The sequence below is a fragment of the Accipiter gentilis genome, chromosome 22 (assembly GCF_929443795.1).
Source record: "Accipiter gentilis chromosome 22, bAccGen1.1, whole genome shotgun sequence".
Classification (NCBI taxonomy): domain Eukaryota; kingdom Metazoa; phylum Chordata; class Aves; order Accipitriformes; family Accipitridae; genus Astur; species Astur gentilis.
In genome coordinates, this window is record NC_064901.1 from 7,927,726 (window position 1) to 7,950,866 (window position 23,141).

The 23,141-nt window shown below is 38.0% G+C and overlaps 1 protein-coding gene across 9 annotated transcripts in view; it reads left to right on the top strand.

Moving 5' to 3' along the window:
- The window catches only part of HEATR5A (HEAT repeat containing 5A), a 68,760-nt gene extending 53,716 nt beyond the window's left edge, over positions 1-15,044 (top strand). For 7 of the 9 annotated variants that reach the window (XM_049825328.1, XM_049825327.1, XM_049825330.1 and 4 more), the window contains 10 exons: positions 331-510; positions 3,054-3,288; positions 3,734-3,982; positions 5,673-5,800; positions 6,694-6,841; positions 7,544-7,816; positions 10,157-10,381; positions 11,284-11,438; positions 12,875-13,088; positions 13,366-15,044. In XM_049825328.1, the coding sequence (XP_049681285.1) occupies positions 331-510; positions 3,054-3,288; positions 3,734-3,982; positions 5,673-5,800; positions 6,694-6,841; positions 7,544-7,816; positions 10,157-10,381; positions 11,284-11,438; positions 12,875-13,088; positions 13,366-13,667 (2,109 nt within the window). In that variant the 3' untranslated portion in view covers positions 13,668-15,044. The remainder of the gene's footprint in view (positions 1-330; positions 511-3,053; positions 3,289-3,733; positions 3,983-5,672; positions 5,801-6,693; positions 6,842-7,543; positions 7,817-10,156; positions 10,382-11,283; positions 11,439-12,874; positions 13,089-13,365) is intronic. The other 2 variants (XM_049825335.1, XM_049825331.1) reach the window with 2 other exon arrangements.
- Positions 15,045-23,141: the final 8,097 nt, after the last annotated feature.

Genomic DNA, 23,141 nt, shown 5'->3' on the forward strand with positions numbered 1-23,141 from the left:
TCTAGCTTCAAATCCCCAACACACACAAAATAATGTCACCCATGTTAGCTCTATATTGTAACAACTCAAAGATTTTATGTACTTTCAGATCTTTTGATAAACTTTGTAGCTGTTGATGCTTTGGCTGTTATTTATGACATCCCTCTAATGTTTCTGGCTTTCATTACTTATGTATACTAAACTGTAATGTCATTTAACATTGATTATTATCCAAGAGTAACTGTATCTCAGTAGAAGTTAAATCTGGTTTTCATAATTTTACAGATGGAAAAAAGAGTATCCGGTGGTGTTTCGCTCTTGTTTCTCATTATTTCTCTTTCACAACACTAGGTATGCAGTGCCTGGATAGCAAGTGGTGTAGTAAGTGATCTTAATGACCTTCGAAGGGTTCACCAGTTGCTTGTATCCTCTTTGCTCAAAGTGCAGGCTGGGAAAGAAGCACAAAGTCAACAATATAATGAAAGCACCTCAACTATGGAGATACTGGCTGTGCTTAAGGCTTGGGCAGAGGTTAGTGTAACAGCTCTGTAATGATAGTCTGGATATCTGGTAGGTGAGTTAGAACCTCTCAGACAGAATTTCTGGAATTTCTTACGTGCTTCATTAAGTAGAAGTTGCTGGTCCTTAAGAAGTATGAATTTCTTAACATGTTCTAATATTTCAATATTCGTTTTAAATTTGCATGGTATAAATGGCTATGGTGATGGTCCACTGAACATACCCTCTTAGATAGGTGTCATTTTTCTCATTGTCTCTTGGCATTTAATTTCTTACAGGTAGCTCTTGTAAGTTAACAATGTCAGTTCAGTCCTGCATTGGCTAACTGCCTTAAAGTCAGCTCATGTGAATGACTGTTTTAGTATATGTAAATGCAAGGTTAGATATTTAAAAATAAAAAATGTGAACAATGTATGTAATCTCTAGAAGAGGTGTCTTAGAAAGCACTGATAATGACCTTGGATGCTGGCGGTTGATAACCAGCTAAATATGAGCATGTTATGTAGTTAATATGATATTTCTGTGTATAACCAGGGAGCTATTTTGAAGGAGAAAGCAGGCAACAGACAGCTTGTATGTGAACATTTGTAGAAAAACATACCAAACTCTGGTGTCCATACTTGACAAAGGATTGGCAAAATAGGAAAGCAATTGGAGAAAAGCTAGCACGTGGAAATAAAAATCTTGAAAACATGCTTACAATGAGAGACTGAAGTATATCAGTCTATTTCATCTATTCAGGAAAAGATAAGGTGCTGTGATCAATTTAAAATTATTATATGGAGAAAAGGTTTTTAATGGCATATAACAGTAACCTATCACTGGTCAGAAGCTGAGACAAATTTCAGACTAGATGTGAGGCTCAACTGTAAGAAGCGAAGATCTGTAGATTGTTCCAGTCTATAATTAAGATCACTAGAATTCTTCAAAGCAAACTCTGTGTAACTTTCTACCAGATCTCAGATATGAGAAACTATGACAAAGTAAACTGGGGATAAGCTTTTGTGACCTGTAATTTACAAATATTTCACTTAAGCCCTGTGGGGTTCCATCTCACTTAGGATCTTACCTATTTCTTGTTTCCAGCATTTGAAGGAATTCCCCCATTCTGTTGCGGGGAGGAGTGAGAGAGGGGCTTGGTGGTTGCTTAGTTGCTGGCCTGGGTCAACCCACTACAACTAGCAAACTTGAAAAAGATACGGAAATCGTAATTGCAGAAGATGGATACTCACAAAAGCTAACTTTAGATTAGTTGAACTGGTCTCCTGTGTTTCCTCTATAGCTGAGGAGAAGAGCTTCCCTCCAGGGGCATTCAGGAGAGACTAAAGAGGGCTGCTGGTCTGAAACATTCTCAAGTCTATCTTTTTTGATAATGTTGTGGTTTAACCCCAGCCAGCAACTAAGCACCACGCAGCTGCTCACTCACTTCCCACCCCCCCCCCAGTGGGATGGGGGAGAGATTCAGGAAAAAAACAAACAAAAACCTCATGGCTTGAGATAAAAGCAGTTTAATAGAACAGAGAAGAAACTAATAATAATAATAACAATAACAAAATGACAATAATAATAATAATAATAGGATTAGAATAAACAAGTGATGCACAGTGCAATTGCTCACCACCCGCCAATCGATGCCCAGTTAGTCCCCGAGTGGCGATTCCCCCTGCCCCCCCCTATAGTTTTTAGTATATAAACTTCCCGCAGTTCCTATACTAGACGTGACGTCCCATGGTATGGAATACCCCGTTGGCCAGTTTGGGTCAGCTGCCCTGGCTGTGTCCCCTCCCAACTTCTTGTGCCCTTCCAGCTTTCTCGCTGGCTGGGCATGAGAAGCTGAAAAATCCTTGACTTTAGACTAAACACTACTTAGCAACAACTGAAAACGTCAGTGTGTTATCAACATTCTTCTCATACTGAACCCAAAGCATAGCACTAGGAAGACAATAACTCTATCCCAGCTGAAACCAGGACAGATAACTAGAGACACATCTAGGGAAATAAACCTTCTCACATTGAAGTTAACCTACTGATGGTAACACCCAAAGTTTACAAATGGTGCAAGATTGTACTCTTCATTCTTTACTGCTAACACAGAGTAATATAGAGTTTTGAGAAGCTGGTTGCAAGTGCAATATGTCATTTCAGTTAAAAGAAGATTTAGGAATGGTTTTACTGTGGTTTCAGCATCATGATTGTAAGTATATTATTTAGTAATAAGTTCTTCAGTCTTGTAGCTATAACTATAACAGGGTTTGATGATTGGAAGCTGAAGCTGGAGCAGTAATATATTAATTTTTAAGAGCAGGGAAGTTAACTGCAGCTATGTTTAGGACTTTTAGTAGGTTTTGCTTTATTTGGACTCTTGCATCAAAATTAGCTGGGGGAGTAGATTCAGAAGGTTTAGAAAATAAGTGCTTGTTCACCTGTGCCTATCGGACTTGAAGCAAGAATAGATTTTAGGAAACCTCATGCCCATTCAACAGGCAGTCATGCTAATGATCACAGTAGTTTTCCAAGTGTTAATATTGTAAATCTCTCTCCAAATATATAAACAGGTTTACATAGTTGCTGTTGAAAAGCAGAAAAATCAGAGTGATGCACACAATTACTGTTTAAAAGTTGCAAACTCTGCAGAAGAAAGCTACAAAGGTGTAACATCTTCAGCCAGTGGACTTCTGGACTTAGTACAGGCAGATCTTGGAATACTAAGCAAGCTCTGGCTTTCTGCACTTCAGGATTTTGCTCTCTTAACTTTGCCTTCAGAATATGCATTGCAACTACCTGCTGAAGGTAAGAAGGCAAATCAGTTGTATTTTCATAGGTCACTTGTAAATGCATAACATTAATATCCCAGCTGACTTGTGTTAAGATGACAGTAAAACTGAATTGTATAGAGAATATGCATAGTTGTATACCTATCTAAAGATAAAGACTGCTTTTGAGAACAGAGGTTTAACTGATGTGAAAAGTAGTTTGTTTGGTATTCTTGTTTGTTGGGTAATTTTATGGTTGAAAGAAAAAAGGTAATTGTATTGAATTCTATCCAAATAAATCTAAATGAAGTGCCCTCGTTAGCCTGAATTTTAATACTGAATATTTTTTTTAAAAAAAAGTCATACATAAAATATGATAAATGTAATTTCAATAAAAATAAGAATCCTGTTTTATAAGAATGAGAAAATATGGTAGTTGAAAATAACTTACATCCTTAAAACTGTAACTTCTCTTCTTGTAGGTGGTACATTTTATACAGCAGAGACAATTGAAAATGCCAGACCTCATTACTACAACTCCTGGGCCCTGATACTTTATGCTACAGTATTATGGCTTACTAGCACAGGTTTCATTGTTGTTGATCCAGATGAAGGAGTTACTAATCTCTCTAGACCTGTCACCCCAACTACAATGTGTCAAGATTCTTCTACCAGGCCCTTGGTGAAATCTCCTGAGGATGTGAATACTGACAGATTTCATCTTATCTTGGGTTAGTGAGTGCATAATCTGTCTAGAAGCTGTATGCCAGAATGTAATTTTTAACAGATAAAACTGTTAGCAAACAAATATTTAATTACTCACATTTAACTGCGTTGTTGAATATTGCATCTCTTAGAAAAATATAGTCAGAAGAATTTTAAGTCCTGATGAGAAACTCTAGAGCGTTTTCCCAAATGTGGTAGAAAAAACACTCAGTGTGAGCTAAACAAGTCCTAAACAAGTGCTTACTGCTCTGCTTATAAACATACACGTTCAAGGGTGGATTTTATTGTGGTTGTAGTGCCACAATTACAGAGTGTACGGTTTAGGTCACTGAAGTACAGTTTTACATCACAGAATAGTGTGTAGGTTGGAAGGGACTTGTGGAGGCCATCTTGTCCACCATCCCCTTCTCAAGCAGGGCCACCTAAAGCCAGTTGACCAGGGCCGTGTCCAGGCAGCTTTTAAATATCTTCATGGATGGAGACTCCACAACCTCTGTGGGCAACCTGTGCCAGTGCTTGGTCACCCTCACAGTAAAAAAGTGTTCCCTTAAGTCCACATAAAGCTCTGTTTAAGCCCCTGCTCCTACAGAGGCTAATCAGGCAGTTGAATTCAGTCCCAGTTCTCTAAATTTACACAGTTAGGCATTTCTTGTTATATTTTTTTCCTTTGGTCTGTCTTTTGTATCCTTCTTTTGTAATCCTTTTTTGGAATGGGTTTGTATGACCCAGATGCATATGGCTTCTTTTGAATCCCAGTCCTCCTGCACAGACCCAGTTTCCTTTTGAACTCCATTGCTCCATCAGTTAAAAGTGGGACCTCTGATACAAAAGCTGCTCTTTTCCCCTCCTTCCTATACCACTGGATTAGTGCTTCAAATTTCATATACTTTACCATGGACACCTGGTTTGTTTATTCTGCTTCTGAACATATTCCACTTGTTCATTTTCAATTCCTACAGAGAAGCTGAAAGAACTTTACAACACAGACACTTTCTGTTGCACAGCTGTTCTTCAGTGTACATTGATCAGTTTCCCAAATCATCACACATTTTGGAATTACAGTTGTACAGCTGGGATGAGAATATGGATCACAGTTTATAGGAAGTTTATCTCCAATGTCATAAAATGTTATCTGAAGGGTCCTGAAAGCTCAGAAAAAAGTGACTGTTTTTATCTGCTCTAGGAATTTGCAAGCTTCAGCTTCATGTAATTTACTTATTATTGGCGATCCAGTTGTGGTAGCTGTGATATTTAGCATTTTTGTAAAATGGAAAGGTAAAGCTTCAGCCTCTGAGTTTACGAACTATTATTACTTTCTCCTTTATCTCCTTCTATTACATAAATCAGTCCGATTAGGCAAATATTCTGCTATATATTCATTATGAATCGTTTGCCTATTCATTGGACCTAAGAGTTCAGTGTTTTACTCAGAAATTGCTCTATTTTTTTATTTAGTTATGTTAATAGCCAGTTATAATCATGTCTTATACTGTCCAGAAGCTGAAGTTCTTTCATTGTTTTGAGGGAAATAGAGTTCTTGCCCCAAGATATTAACAAAGGAGATTAATTCACTTAATGTAAAATACAAATGCTATTTCTATGTCTGCGCAACCTACTGTTAGGTTACTTCGTAATTGACAAAATTACTTCTTAAAATTTCAAGCACGTATGGTTTTTTTCTTCTGATGCTTACAGGAATTACTGTGGAATTTCTCTGCTCTCCTCGATCGGATGCAGCAATGGAGAACATTATTGCCTGCTTACGTGCCCTACAAACACTCTTTGATGTTCCGTGGCCAAGGTCTAAAATAGGTGGTGATCAGGTAATGTTTTAATTATCAAAAGCCCCCCAGAATTAAGGCATAATTTTAGTTTGAACAGTATCTCTACTCTCTTGTATATCCAGGAATCTTCAACACATAAGTAATAGGTGAATTATATGCTTTACCAAAATCCAAAGCTGTAGAGGGAGTAGAGAAAAAGAGCACAACGTGGAACCTGTAAGAAGACAGTGAGGGGCAGAGAACTTGACGACATTTGGTCAGGAAGGAGTAACTAGATGAGTGGGATGAGAGCCAGGTAAAGACAGAATTCCAGAAAAAAGAGTTCTCTTAATCTGTCAAGGGATAGTTCATTTATTCTGCTGTAATTATTGAAGATGATAAAAGGAAACTGAACAAAAGCAGTGGTATTAAAAACAACAAAAAGCAAAACCAAAAAACCCACAACACACCAGTGATACTAAAAAGCATTAGTAGCTTTAAAATTCCTTTTTTTTTTTCTTTAAATTAAGCTTTATGCCATCCTGTGTGCCATACAATTGTCTTAACACAGGCAAATGTGATAAAACCTGTGGACACACCCAAGTTCTGCTGACTCTTGATGCTCTCTACAAGGAAATGCATTTACTTTAGGAGGTATACAATGTAGTATCCCCACCTTTAAGACTTAAAAAGCCATAAGATAAAAGATTACTTGGGGTTTTTTTTTAAGTACTTTTAAGTGCCTTATCTCTAAATTACTGTGATATTGTTGGGAGAATTGAGCAGGACTGCTGCTAGTTGGGAACTAGGAGCTAGATGTTGAACAAAATGCCAACTCCTATGATTGTATCAATTATACTGTGTTCCTGAGATTAGTAATACTATTGGCTTTAACAAGTTTCTAAAATTCTTGCATTAAAATGGGGATATATTAAGCATTTTTCTTACTGTAGGAATTGGGTGTAGAGCTGCTGAATGTTTTGCATCGACTGATACTGACCAGAGAATCACCTGATATTCAGCTTGCTGCCCTTGAAGTGGTTCGGCTGATTCTTTTTGCAGCTCAGGAACATGTGAAGGAAAAGAGGAGAAGTGCAGAAGGTACAGTAATGTATGAGATACTGAATACATATTGTCAGGGTTAAAGCCATTCTTTCTTGGAAAACTGGATTCTTGAAGGTGATATTCCAAGGTGCATCTTAATTGAAGTGTTTCACAGGTGGTGACTAACCCTGGTTAAGTCAGTCCAGGTGCCTGACATAAGAAATCAGGGTGGTATGATAGATAGCACGTGCGTTTGGTGGTGACTAGAGGGCATGAAGTGAGGAGGAAAACTGGAGAAACTGCAGTTGGGATAGTCTTGTGTGGTGTCAGGGAGGGAGGAGTCTTAGTAAAAAGCTGAAATCAGCTGCAGTAGAGTGATGGAGAGACTCAGCACACACAGCTGTTAAAAGCTAGACTCCACTAGTTTCTCTGATTGTAACTTCCTAAAGTTCATTTTCTAAAAGAAAAAAACTGAAAGAAGAATCAAAACACTTATATCAGGTGACATCATATTGGCATGGTGCCTCAGCATGTTGTATGTCTAAATCTATTGTGCATGCTTTTGCTTTTTTGACAATCAGTGCATAGTTTGCTTATTCAGAAGGATGGATGTTTGCCAGTAGAACTTTGAATACATATGCATGCACATATATATGTATCATGCTTACCACTTGGTGATGAAACAGTTCGAAGAAGTAAACTTTTTGGAAACAAGGTACAGCCTGCAGATTTCTGCCATGTTTCTTCTTTTTGTTTTAGTTGATGATGGTGCTGCAGAAAAGGAAACGTTACCAGAATTTGGAGAAGGCAAAGACACAGGAGGACTGGTGCCTGGGAAATCATTAGTCTTTGCAACACTGGAGTTGTGTGTTTGTATTCTTGTCAGACAGCTTCCCCAGCTCAACCCTAAATTAACTTGTAGCCCTGCAGTTCAATCTGGAAAACATCTGTTATTGTCAGAAGATGGAAGCAGACTGGTAGCAGTAGCATTAGTTATTCTCTCTGATGTTCCTGCAATCTGCTCTCCTGAAGGTATGCTGTTTCATCCCAAGAAAAGATTAATGAAAGAATATTGGGCTCCTCTGAGCCCCCTTGTTATTACCTAATTTTCTCAGCTGGGTAAATCTGGCAGCAAGTTTTGTTGATTTGCTTGTGAAAATTTCCTGTTGTAATTATTTTTTTCGCTGTCAGATTACAAAACGAGTTACAAAACTGAAGCAATTAAAGGACTAGTTTTTCTTTTCCTCCCACATGTAGCAGTGGAATTAATAGATTCACTTTGTACAGGGATCTATACAATAGCTACGTGATTATGTTCTACTTGAATTGTCTATTCTGGAATTTGTAATGCAGACATAAATTAAATTTAAAAGGGAAATGTATCATGTTAACTTTCACTAGAAGCCATCATTTGAACATTAGGAAACCACTGTAAGGAGTGTTACAGTTGATTTCTCAGATTAGTTGGCTTTTACCCATGATTAATTTTGGATTCACTCCAAACTTTAAGATGGTTCCCCCCTGCCACCCCCCAATATCATATTCATATGATCTTTCAGTACTGTTACAGCCACACCTATAAACCATGACTGCCCTAATTCTCTGTTCCCACCTTATGTTACACTTTATGCGGTTTTTTGCCTTTAGCAGCCCTGGAAATTTCTTCTTTTTTCATAATTTGTTCTTTGTTACAAGATTCTTCTTTGGGGGTGGCATATTCCAAATGGAATAGTAGGCAGTTCTTGCTGTCATTGTAGGGTAATGATACTATTTCTGTTTTCCATCTGCAGCTCGTTATTTAACAGTTAAAAGCAAAAGGAAACAAATGTAGCATCACTTAGATCTGAGGGCAACTATCTTGTATGAAAAATAATCTGTGATTTTTCTTTTCTCCCTGTAGTTCTTTTTGTCTTTAGCTGTTCAGGTTATTCTACAAACTAACAGCTTGCAGGATCAGACCAGATAAGATGTTTACACTAGAGAACTTAAGCATTTAAGTCAGGTGGCTAAAATGGAGGCACTTAAGCTTGCTTTTACAGTCAGTTGAATAAGGAAGCATCTCCAAAAGTCAACTGATATAATCAAAGAGAAGAGAATTCCTATGTGGAATTGCATCATTTTCCCCCCTTTAAGAGGTAACTGAAGTTATAGTCCTATGAATACCATGTGTCTTACTTCAGGCACCTGTCATGGTATGTATACATAATAAAATTTTCAACAAAATGATGCTCATGAACTGCATTTCCTACTGAAGTTCAACAGTCAATTTTCAGAGACTTGGCCATTTAAAAATAGAAAGTAGATGTCCTCAGGTTCAGAAAATACTTATGCATATGTCAGAGGCCCTCATTATTCAACAGGTCTGTCATGAACATCAGTATATGAAAATCTTAATAACATAAACATTTTGCTGATTAGGGAAGGACATAAGCATATTAAGCCATATGCTTAACTCTGTACTTTGCTGAATCAGAACTTAAGACAGGAGCAACAGATAAGTATGCAGGTTTCTAGACTGTCTCCAATATGTGCAGAATTCTGTATTACTATTAGATTCAAAGACATAAGAATATGCAAAACCGCTATGCCAAGTTATTCCTGTGATTTTTTTATTATTATTATTATTATTTTTTTAATAGTCTCATATTCTGACAGGTCAACTGTCAGATTCTCAGGGATTGATGAAGACCTCTTCAGTAGGCTGTGGGACAATTTGCTTCTCTCTTTAGGTCTCCTCTTTTCCAAAATATTCGTTGGAGTTTTTTATTATAATTCTAGCAATTTTTGTCATGCATTTTTAGTCTGAGATCCTCTTCTTATTAATCTTACTAAATTCTTGACTTTAGTGATTTTCTGGAGCAATGACATCCTTGGCTAACTACACATCACGTGGGAGAAGTATTTCCTCTTACCAGTTTTTGAAATTACCCCCTGTTAATTTCCTTCACTGTATTGACTTCATTGTGAAATATGCTTAGATGATTATAATTTGTTTTCTACTACTCAGTACTTTGTATACTTCCATAGCTTCTCTTCTTTTGCTCCTCAGTGGTTCTGATCTTTGTGTTCTTGCTTTTCTCTGAACATGACATAATTCAACACTTCATATAACAAAATCATCAAGGAAAATATATACAAGCTAATTTAAAGGGGAAGAGGTTTAACTTCACTTAAGCAGTGTTTGCTATAGCAAGTCACATGATATTTCAAATCTTTCTTCAAATTACCAGTGCCTCCATTCACATAGGTGATTAAAAATGATAAATTATAAATAAAAAGATAATCTAAGAAAACTGCTTCAATTTTTTTTAATGTAAAAGGTACCTGAATTTTTTTTTAACTTCTGTGAAATTAATTTGCTTTGTTTTACAGGAAGCGTTTCAGTTCTTCCTACTATCTTGTACCTAATTATTGGAGTACTTAAAGAAACTGCTGTGAAATTGCGAGATGGCCAGTTACCTTTGACAGTTGCTGCATCTCTACAAGCTCTTAAAGGACTCTTGTCTTCTCCAATGGCTCGAGCAGAGAAGAGTCGGACTGCTTGGACTGATCTTCTACGTAGTGCTTTGGTCACAGTGCTTGACTGTTGGGATCAAGGTATCCAGAAATCTTGTGTTTGTGTGTTTAAAAAACAAAGCAAAAAATGTTTGGGTGAAAGGTTGTTTGGTTTTATTTAAATTAAATTCATGTACATCTTAAAAAAAAAGACTAGTATCTTAGTCACAGGAGAATTAGTTGGGTACCAAGTACTGTTGAAACTATAGTGCAATCTTGTCCCTGCAGTTCATACGAGAAGTCATCATCTGTAAAGGTGTAAACATGGGATTTCAGGCTTACGCCTGCATTATGTAGTGCTGCTATGTAGTTACATGGTACGGTGGGATAAACAAGAGTTCTGGCTTCAGTGTACAGTTGACCATAAAAGATAGCTGTACTGCATGCAGGTTCTCCACAAAGAATTAGTGTCTGTATTAAAGCAAAGGGTATTAAAACTGTAGTTCAAGAAAAAATATTTTTGTCTTAAAGTTAGTTTTCTGTGTGCTGCTTCTTCAGCTTCCCAAGTTTGTAGTATTTTTATCATTTAACCTCCAAGTTGTAATTTGTTAGAACTTTTGTTTATAGTGTTGGGTTTTTAAGTTACAGCAAAAGAATATATGTTCTTAATGCAAATTTTATATTATCCTCAAAATAGGTTGTACCCTAATATGTCATACCAGCTCTTCAAAGATATTTATTGTACTTTATACAGAGGAACAATGGAATAGGAGTATGCTGTTATTTCTAAATATGCATATAACCACCCCTGAATTCCCATCTTGGTCTTGGCTTTTATTACAGTAAAAGTCCATAAGACTGCATCAGAGTATGTCATGTATTTGAAAAAAGAGATTCCTAAAGAAATGTAGACATGGATATTTCTACTCCACCTCTTTGTAACACTTGAATTCATAGAATTACTTTTTAATGCAAATCTAACAGACTGCTTGTTTTATTGATAGTAGATGGGCTTCTCCAAGAACTTGATGAAGTTAGCCTGCTTACTGCTATTACAGTATTTGTTATGTCTACCAGTCCAGAAGTTACTACTGTAGAGTGCCTTCAAAAGCGTTGTATTGAGAAGTTTAAAATCACACTTGACTCAAAAGATCCTCTTGTAAGTACTGGTGAAGTTGTGAGAATATCAGTATCATATTAAATGGATTTTAGCTTATTTTCTGTTCAGTTGTTTCACCTGGTCTGTGTGTTGATTCCAGTTAATTCTGTCCTGACTATATCTGTTGTATTTTAAAATACAGTTTGAACAAGTTAGCATGAACATGTCCAGCAATGCATTTTACCATTTTTTATTCTGTATACAATTCTGTATTCCTATGATTTATTTTTTTTATTGCATCAGACTCGGTGCTTTATACATTGATAAGTACATGATACAGTTGTGTAGTTTTTCAGGCACCTGTTTCATTTTATTTGTTCATTTTACCTTCAACACGCAGATACTATCTTTTGCACAGGAAATCCCTCAGCTGCGGGTCTTTGGGAGCTGGAGCAAGTACAACTACATAACTTTTACTGTCCCTTAAGTATCAGCTCCTGGACACTGCTGGAGGCAGCATATTGAATTAGATTAATGCTTTGTTCTGACATAGTATAAATATTTTTACATAGTTGCTTTAGATTGTAGTGCCACACAGTTCATCTGTTACTATTCTTCAGCTAAAAACCCAAAATATTAGGAAAAAAAAATTGCATTTATTATCATTGCAAATGCAAATGTCTTTTCTAGGAGTTGGGACTTCCTCACTCTGAAAGGCCAGCTCTGAAAATAACATGCATTAGATTTAATGTTTGACTGTGAGAATTCACTGTAAACTGGTTTTCTTGCATCTTCTCTGTATATATTCATGTAGTAACAAGAAATCAAGCAAAATTACCTTTACTTGAGAAATAGCTGTAAGAAAGTACTTTTTTATATATAAACACATTTCTAGTATTATGAACATTGGTTTCCACTGATAGGAAACTGGGGATGCCAAATATGACTGCAAGAAGATGGTAGTATACCTTTGCAAATTTTATCCAAGTGTTTAGGCATCTGAGCCTTTCAGAAATCATGTAGCAACTTGACAGTTTCAGTCCTATTGACTTCCAATGACATGCAAGCTACTCTACTATTGAGACTTTTAAAAATTGTGCCTACAGTTTGACAGAGGTAATGCTTGTATTTTAAGCACCTATTTTCAGTCAGCTGTATTTTTGCGAAAAAGGGTATATTTTCAAAACACTACTAAGACGTAATCTTCACACAAATATAATATTCGTTCCTTCACTTGAAGATGTAGGAAGATGTAGGACTCTGTAGAAAGAAACAGAAAGCATGGTCTAGTTTCTCGTAATAATTTGATTACAAGTTATAATGCTTCTATTAAAGTATTATGCATTAGCAGCCTGCAACCTGATGAATTTTCAAGCTATGAGGCACATTTTTCCCCCTCCCTAAAATTTTATCTGACAAGCTGTGAGTTTTAAAACACTCTGGCATGTATTTTTAAGTGTAACACTTTGTAACTGCAAATTTGCTTTTCCCTTTAGGTGCAGTGTAAGTGCTACCAGCTGCTGCACTCCATCTTTCAGCATCCAAACAAAACCGTGTCATATCCTTATATTCATTCCTTAGCACCATCCATTGTGGGAAAACTGCAGGAAACAGAAAAAGCAAAACCTGAAAACGCAGCTGAACTTCAAGTCATTCAGGAGGGTATAAAGGTGGTTACAGCTCTTACGGCCACTGCTGAGGAAGAGCACCGTAAGTTACTTCCATTACTAGTATCCAAAGCATTAGACATGCTGAAAGTTGCCATAAGTAACAAATTAAAACAAAACAACCACTAGGAATCCAGTCCCGAACACTAATTGCTAACAAAATTGCTAACAAGAATGTTGGTTCTTTTTACTGTACACTTCGAATAACATTTGCAGCTTTGTAGTTTGTGTTAAATGTTAACTTAGAGGAATACTTCTAGTTAGAATTTGAAGCTGTTTTTAAAAAGTGTATGTTTAAGTTGTGGTTTTGATATTTATAGGTGCCCATTTGGTGGCCTGCCTTCTTCCCATCCTTATTTCCTTTCTTTTGGATGAAAATGCCCTGGCTTCTGCTACAAAGTCAGCAAAAAATCTACATGAGTTTGCTTTGCAAAATCTGATGCAGATTGGTCCACAGTACTCATCGGTTTTTAAAAAACTAATGGCTTCCTCTCCAACTATGAAAGCCAGGCTTGAGTCAGCTGTAAAAGGCAATCAAGAAAGTGTCAAAGTGAAGACTGCTAAACATGCAAAGAATCCGGGGAAAAGTTCGAGCATTCAGCTAAAGACCAATTTTCTTTAAAGTCTCATATTGTCTTTTTATGCACTTTGATATCAACAGCAAACGTCCCTTTTAATTTCTAATCAGAGTAGGATGCCTATAAGTTGATCTCGTATATTTCAGCTTGCACTGAATTATTACAGAAAGCTTTTAAGAGAAAGCAAATCTCTAGATAACTTTCTGGTAATGTAAGACTTCTTAGACATCTCTAAAGACTATGAATAAATCTATCAGAGGTCATCTAATCTGTATTATTTCATTATTTTGGACTGAAATGCCAGAAATGCACATGCCTATATTAAAAAAGTATAGTGAACTTTACCATAGATATATTTAGGAGCAGCCCACACTTAGCCATTAAGTAAAATTAATTTTGTTTTAAATCAGTATTTGTCAAAAATAAGTTACCCTGATTGGTTTTTTTGGTTTAACCGGGACGTAAATTTACTTGCAGGTTGTAATCTATCCTAATTACTAATTTAACGCACTGCATCATTAAGTAAACAGATTAAATATCCTTGTAAGCCTTACAATAGATTATTGTTGATCTCAAAAAATTGAACTCAATAAAGGTAATATTGATAGCTTTAATCGCAATAACTTCTTGAGCTGGCCGAGATTTAACAAATGCTGTTAAATACAGCTCTACAATGTTTCTTCACTGAGGACTCTATAGTGCTTTACACAGTGGGACTATTATGCATATGTAAGTATTTGCAGGCTTGGTGCCTTGCTGCTTGATGTAGTCTCACTTTTCAGGATGTATACTTGTGTCAATTTTGTATTAGGCTAGCCAGGCAGTTGAAGCTTACATATCTTGTCCAGGATAGGACAGCAATTTTAATATACTGTGCCTCGATTCAGACATCTGCTCTATCTGGATGTGTTTCCTGATCTTTAAATGATCGGTTATATATACATGTAACTCACCTAAATTTATGTATCTCTGCAATGAGAGATGGACATATTTGAAGTCAGCTTGTCTTGTGTCAAATAAAGTGCAACAAACTCATAATAAGGATTATTTAATTAACATTTTTATTAAGGAACTTATTTTAATATAGAAAAGTAACTATTGGAATTGCAATGGCTATAAAGTATTTTCTCCATATAGTGTATTGAGTTCTTTCTTAATACCAGTATTATCTAAACCAAACATTATCAAACTGAGGATAGTATTTCCTTCTTGAATCTAATTACTTTAAAAGAAAGAAGAAAAAAAAAAAAAAGATTTACAGAACTGAGAAACACACCGTGACTCAGGAAAAGTGTGATGTACTGTATTTTATTATAAGTTTTGTATATAAATAAAATTGTAAATTGTACAGAATTAACCATTTGACCAAAGTTCTAACAATTCATTTTTCTAATTTACATAAATAAAGCTAATTTTCTTCACTCAAGATTTGTCTTAGTCATTTTATCCGATAGCAGAGGAGCTCTAAGGACTTCCATAACAGAAAGAAAATGTTTGCTGCCACCAGGAAACTAGTAAGAAATGTTTGGGCTGGATGCACCAATGTCTGTGACTTGACATTGCAGGTCTTCCTCTGTTCTGCATAGCACAATGGGTAAATAAGTAGGATCAGGGAGACAGACTTTATGTGTGTAAATACCTGTTCTGTGCCAAATGCTGAAATGTGTGAACTATGGGAAGATGGTTGAGATGCCTTCCATCTTTCCCCAGAGAACCAGAAGTTCTTTGTTCCACCTCTCCATTGCAGTCAAATCTGTAGTTGTTAGCTGTGTTGAAAGGGAGTTACATTAAATTTAGCAGTTAGTCATCTTTATCTCATTAGTAATTTTTTATCTCATTATTTTTCCCTTTAAAGTTCACTGGGTACATTTTTTTTTTTTTTTTTTTTTTTTTTTTTTTTCTCCCCAAGGCCGCTTCTGGAAAATCATAGAGATTCTTACAGGACTTGAAACTTTTAAATGAAACTCATGTCATGTTTACTATTAAAGTGGCCAAAAATATTGCTGAGAAAGTTAGTTGCTACAATAGGTGTATGTGGCTACTTTTTTCATTTTCTGTAATGTATAAGAACAGCATTAACCTTCTTTTCACTAACATTTTTTAATGCTGATAATACAATGTGATTAAATTCTACTTTGCTCAAAAACTTTCAAGAAGCATGCTCAAGTTGCAAGAGCACCAAGCAAAGCTGTTAAAAGCCAAAAATCAAAATTTAGAAGAGCTTAGTGCTAGATTCCTTAGAGGGTCTCATTGTAGTTGTTCACAACTGAGTCACTGACAAGTGCCGTAATTATGTGATTTGACATTTCTTGGTCAAGTCTTGTAGCCACATGTGGAAAAGTACCATTTTCAACATATCTCTGTATTCTAAAAGCAGAAGCAAAAACAATTAAAGAGAATCATTGCTAACTCTTAATGTCTGCTGTAAATTAGGACATATGTGTGAGCTTAATTTATCCAGATAATTAATTTATCCACGTAGTAAAAATACCTATGCCCTGAGTTGTGCTTTATTACGTACACTTAAATTGAGTTAGATCATGTGAATAATCTACTCATTTAAGATTTTATAAATGAATCCTACAGATGTAATCTTGTTTCAGTTATAAAAAGAATTTGGCTTTTAGATATCAGATATCTTTGATGCAGTCTTGTTTATTACAAGGAATTTGCATAAATTTCTTTTTTTCCTGAAGAAATAAGTAAGACCACAGACCAGTTTTCGTTTCGATTCCACTATTCTCTTTTAGGCATTGCTTGGCATTCAAGCTCTTATGTTTAGCCAAACAGAAGAGCCAAACGTATGTTTAGCCATAAACCAAAGTCTCACTTTTACCACTCCTCCTTCCTGTGTTCCGTGCCTCCTTGCTGATTGTTTTTCTTGCCGTTTCTCTACAAGCACCAGTAAATTTTCTTCCAGTAAACTGTCTTTGCAATGAAGCATGTGGCCTGCATGCGTGTTTACTTTGTATGTTTCCACTGTTTATTTAAAAAGCTTAATGTTTTTCTCTGACAAAAGGTCCCGCCTATGCCTAACCTTAAGCGTATATATAAAAATACGGCTACATGATGGAATGTAATATTTAAGTGCTATGCAAAAATTATTTGCAGACAACTTTCTGTTGACTGCAGCAAACCAGAGTTAGTCAAAACCATGCAAAAGCATCACACAGTTGGGATGTGGTTGTTTTTAATTGGATACAAGTCTGTAGCACTCCAGCTGAATAAGCAGCATTTCTAATAGTATTGCTTAGGCTAGAATAAGTCTGAGACTGATCTAGTACGTTCCTGAGGTGCGGGAGTCAGCTTCAGGCTGAGAGAAGCATCAGTCAAGTGATGCACATATCACCATAAAATAGGATTACCAAATGCATAGGAAGCAGAGCAGGTTTTTTATTAATAAAAGTCAGTTAATAATTGGAATTTCCAAAGGGATTTCTCCCTCCAAGCCTGCCACAGCAGTAACAATGTGAGTCGTTGAATTGCAGGAGGAGTGATCTAGAATAGTTTGCTAGTTTATTGGAAATAATAGTACTAGTGCTTAGTAGGGATCATGCAGCAAGGTCAACGGAATTTCAATCTAGTTTTAATTTGAATGAAGTTGGATGTATCTGTGGCAATAACAACATAAGAGGGGTCACTGTGACGCTCCCCTCTAAAGCTTCATCCCTAACCTCACTGCTATATATATTTTTTGTTTTCTGCTTCCTAAAATGGAGTTACGTTTCATCAGTACATAGCAAGTCAGAAGCTGTTTCCTAGAAGAGCATACTGTTTCCTAACCAATGGCGGTCTACTAATAAACTGCTCATGTTTTGTCCCAGTGAAAAACTTGGCCAGTGATACTTCAAGCAAGGCAAGAAAGCAAGGGGAAAACTCCTCAAAAAATTAACACTCTTTGTTCACATTTAAGCAAAAGGACATACAGCAAGGTAGATTATTCTTCTACTTCTCTGCACTGTGGTGTCAAAAACCACAAGAAGAGCCTCTCCCTGGCGTCTCAAAAGTAGCGCTGCTTGGCCAGCCCTGATGCTGTGGGCGTTCCTAGATACTGCTTTTTGCACATGAGAAACCCTTGTGGCCTGATTAAACACTAACAAGTAAAGTTGCTCGTAAAAGACAGTCATGATGAAATAGTTGTTGAGTTGCAACCTCTGATCCTTAAAAACACCCGATAAAGTTAAACTGTACTTCCATGCAGCCAAATGTTAAAAGAAGCACGCAGCTTTGTCCGTAGTGCTCTCCTCTGAGCAACGTTGGAGCTGTTGCTGTAGATGACATTTCACACAGGACGCCAGTTAGCTGAAGTATGTAGCAAGCAGTTAATTTTTACATATACTGCTCAAGCTATTTAATGACAGTGGGCTATAGCTTCAAAGATATACAAATTAAAAAGCATTTTTGGCCAGACATGTCATGCTTTACCTGCCTCTAACATTTTAAAATAATGAATACTGGAAGTTGATTATGTAGAATAAAATAAACCAGATGCATTTGATACATTATGTTGTCTGAACAAGGAAACACTAAAGATGTCAGTGCTACGCCACCAGCCTCTCCAAAATGTTGTGTGGTTCTTAATTTGGTTTTGATGTGCAGTTGTAGATTTTTAAATTCTTTTTCCCTAAAATGTTCTCTGGATTCTCTGGAGAATAAATGGTTTATTACATATAACAATGAACGGGGAAGTGACATCTAAATATAGCAAAAGTAGGGCTGAAGATTTTGTCTGAGAAACGGGTCAAAGCAAAAGCAGGCTTCCAAAACCTCCTCGAGTAACCTGTGGTAGATTAACCCAAATTCACTTGCTCTGCAGAAAAACATTAATTTTGCTCTGTGGTCCCATCCCCACTTCTATAGTCCCGGTCATGTGAATTGCGTAATCAGATTCTAGAAGGTAGAATGCGGCATCAAATCCCCTTCCTCTGTGTTTGCGCTCCAGCTGCTTAATGGTGGCACTCACAGGAGAAAAACTGGGAGGGTGAGTACCAGCCACAGCAGAGTCTGTGCTCAGTCTGCATATTTGTGTATGTGCCAATTTGTCTAGTTATTGCACAGAAAAATGTATTGTTTATATATGTAAAGGAGTTTGCAGATGAGGAAAGTCTGCTTCTAAATGTTGCTGGTAAGAAGCTAAACTTAGTAATGGCAAAGATTCATAAAATCCTATTCTAATAGGATTAGAATTGCAATTGGCTAGCCTAAAATTGGGGTTTTTTTTAAACCAATGTTAATATTCATGTATAAAAAGTATGTGAATTATCTCACTGCCAATGAAATGCAGTACAGAATTGCTGAGATTCTCTGTTGCTACTAGTGGGAATATTTTTTTTTATTAAACCTTCTCTGGGGAAGATTTTGAGTGTGGTATTTTTGTAAGCAATTTTTTTCTGCCTAGTGCCTCAGTTCTCAGTATTCTTTTCCACAAGAAAAGGAGGTTTTGTATGAGACACATTTTCAGTGCAAGTACAGGCCTCAGGGATTCTGGAAACAATTTTGATTTATATCTAAAAATAGAAATATTATGCAATTTGAAAATACAACCTATCATTATGAAGGCAAATGCTCTTAACCTCATCTCTCATGTAAGGTTTATGGCAAACTCCAAGAAAAAATTGTCACAGCTGTATGCATGTTTTACGGGAAACACAGATGCAAGGATAACTGGTTCAAGCTGTTGCCACCAAATTTACCTGAAATTCAGTTAGAGGAATAAAAGAATTTGCCTATAGGAAAAAATCAGGTTTTCTTTTATGATAAATGAGCAAGGATGGGATGAAGAGGGGTAATAGAAGAGACAATGTAAGTAAAATGGTTTTTCATCTCCAATCTGAGGCATGATGCAGTCTTATGTGTAGCTGTCGGGGAGTCAAGTGACACAGTACCGCGGTCAGAGGGAGGGCGAGATGGGCTTTTTTTACTCCGTGTTCCTCCTACTTCGCTTTTGAGGCCAACAAATCTGGGAATAATTTTCTTCTGTAAAATGAGAATTGTCAAGCTGGTTGGAGAGAGGTACTCAGGAACGAGTGGTCTCGAGTTGGAGCCACAACCCATCTGTCATTCTAGGTACCCTCTAAACCATGCAGTAAATATGGATACATTCAGACCCTGGCGGCTTAAAGGCTTGTAGCCTTCTGTCCTGATTTTCCCACATAGCCTTGGAGATGTGGCAAAAGGCCGTAGATCCCCCTGTCCTGTAGGGATCTATGTAGGGAGGAAAGCCAGTCAGGGGGCATGGTATGAACTACTAAAGTAGTTTTCTCTGTCTGAGGGCAGCTGAACCTGGGGAAGCTGTGAGTGAATACCTTCTTTTCCAAATAGGCAATTTCCTACCTTTCCAGTAGATTTCTTTAGGTACGTACTCACACAGGTGCCTGTTCCGAGATCCCACGGGACACGCAGCTACCACTGCTCGGGAACACTAAGGAGGCTGCGGGGGGTGGTGCTCAGTTAACTGCCCGTGGCCTGGATCTGTGCTGAGACTGTTGGTAGGTGAATGCAACTAGACTTTGTGGCTAAATCCAAATGGGACAAGAAGTGAGCTGTTCTTCACGTTGGTCTGTGCCACAACACAAGCGTGTCTCTCCCTGACCTCCTTCAGAGCAGCAGTTGCTGAAGCCTGTCATCGCACGCGTATTTATCCACGCAGCGTCCTGCTCAGCAACACGCACCTGCAGCACCATACACAGCCACGAACTGCAATGATTTAGGATAAGCAGCAGCCATTCATAAAGACTTCTGGAGCTTTTCTGGCCAAGGCAGAAGAGGAAAGGCTGTTGGATGTACTGGCTACAGAGCAGAGAGACCACAGAAGCAGATCTGGAAGATGAGACAACTACTGCAAAGCTTCAGTGAGCAGGAAGAGGGAACGGGGACTTACCTGGCTTGTCAAGCTTGAAGTGACCACCATGGCTGCAACACCTCTGCATGTGACAGGCTGCCTTTGTGTAGTTAGGAGAAAAATTCTTCCATTATATGAAAATTGCCAAAAACTTCCAGTGGCTTTGATACGTTAATGAGAGGAGACATCGCTGCTCATGAAGTACCTGGTGCTGCCTGTGGAAACTGGCTATTCCAGGCTGCGGTACGTCTTGGCTCGATCAACTTGATGGCTGGTGGTCAGGATTCGAAACTGTATTCTTCACTGGCTTGTTCTGGACACTTAACTAAAGGAAGGGCTTTCAGTGCTGTAATTTTCTCCTTCAGGAGGTAATGGATATATTAGCTGCCAGGGATTCTCTCCTGACCCTCTAGTTGGTGAAGCTGTACCTAGACTACCCGGGATGCCCCCAAAACAACTGCATCTTTTTTACTGTCTTCGCATCTGTGTATTTCTAGTAAGTGCAAGAACCGAGGCAGACGAGCAAGTATTTAAAATCCAGTTCCTGTTCATGCTAGAATCCCAGAACTACAAGCAACTCACTGTTAAAGATCTCTTCTGGTTGTCTGCCTTATGTTCAGGTAGCCAACACCCAGCCGTGACTGGCCGAGTGACTTCTGCTGGGCACCGGTGCTGGAGGGGCAATATGCCCCAGACAGTGAACCAAGAGAGACTGCCGTGAAGATGGGACAGGCCACAGGGAAAAGCAGCCAGAAAGGACCAAATACAAAGGCTGCAGAGGAAGCAACAACATTCTTGAGGGATTATTTTTCAAATCAAACAAATGCTGAAGGATTAGGACAGGACAGAGAGGAAGGAAGAGGGAAGCAGAACAAGAGGCATGCGCATGGCTAGTAAGAGAAGGAAGAGAAAATAATAAATCAGTTACCTGGTTGGCTCATTGCTTCAAACCAGCCTGTGTGAGATATCATAGCTTAATAGTTGACTGAAATCCTACAAAACATGTTACAAATTAAGCCACTCTGATTTGTAAAGTTCACACAATTTTATGATACATTAGCTTTGCTTTTTGTGTTCTGTACTGCCCATTATTTATCGTCAAGAAAAAAAAAGACTGCCAACCATCCGTGTAAATCAAAGCAAAACACTTTGTACTAGCAGCACAGGATGAGACAAGTTAATGGCATTACTATAAAAAGTAATGCAAAGCCACTTGCATGCAATACTGGGCATCTATACCTATTAACAAAATACGCAAAGCGGCCACAACTGGATCACACTCTACACGGTCGCTAAGTAAACCATGAAAACAGACACTGCAATGACAGAAACTTCATCAGAAAGCACTGTTTGTTCCACACAAAAAAGGAAAATGATTAAACAGTATGCAAAGCAGGAAGACAATTTTGAAATGAGGTAACTCATCAACTGCAACAGCAGACACACGCTCTGGTTTCCATTGCCCTTTCAGTATAGGTTACAACACCTGTGCATACACACTTTGTATGTCTTCGCTAAAAGATTTTGAAATTACTTATGAGGAGTTACTTGAATTGCAAAATTTTTACCACTGTTCTTAGATTAGGATTTTGACCCAAACCAGTGGGTAGTCTTTGGAAATGAAGACCACTCCCCGGAGGGCGTTCAGAGGCCAGAAGGAATGTAGAGAGAGCTGTGAAGCGTTTGCCGTTGTCAGATGAGTTTTTCTAGGACAGGTAGATGGACCAGAGTGCACTTACTGGTTCCTGGTTATTGTGATCCCAGGGAACTGCCAACTGTCTGTAATTGCTGGCAACAGCTCTGTTCCTTCAGGGCAGGGAAGAGAGGGTAAATACCTTCAGCCTTTAATTATAGCTTGTTGTTACTCCCCAGTTCTGAAGAAACAGAAGCCGCTGATAACACAGTCTGCGCAAAGTAGGGCCCCAGAGAGGAACTGATTTTCAAAAGCACAAATAAATGCGCTTGTCACCCTTTGGGGAGAAAGGGGAAATGGAAATAAATCATGGAGGTGGCAGAGAAAACATTCTGTGAAGACTGAATATGGCTGTGCCCTTCTTCATCCCACCCACTTCAAGCCCACCTGAGAGGATCTAATTATCTACAAAGTGCCAGCTTTATCCACCTTGATAGAAATATATTGAGGCCACCTGGACTACTGTCATGCAAATAAGAGACTTGTTGCCCAGGTCACCTGGTTAAGAAGTCCCAATAGTTGTTCAGTAATAAATGCTCTCTAGAAATCAAAAGCTCTGAATTCATTCACAGCTCCACCAACATCGATGAATTGTGCTGTGTTTGGCTGGGATAGAGTTAATTTTCTTCCCACGAGCTAGTATGGGGCTGTGTTTGGGATTTGTGCTGGAACCAGTGTTGATAACACAGGGATGTTTTCGTTGTTGCTGAGCAGTGCTTACCGGTAGCCAAGGCCTTTTCTGCTCCTCACCCCAGCCCACCAGCGAGCAGGCTGGGGGTGCACAAGGAGTTGGGGGGGGACACAGCCGGGACAGCTGACCCCGGCTGACCCAAGGGGTATTCCAGACCAAGTGACGTCATGCTCAAGCAAGGAGGAAGAAGAAGGGAGCGGGGGGATGTTCGGAGTGACGGCGTTTGTCTTCCCAAGTGACCGTTACGCGTGACGGAGCCCTGCTTTCTTGGAGATGGCTGAACGCCTGCCTGC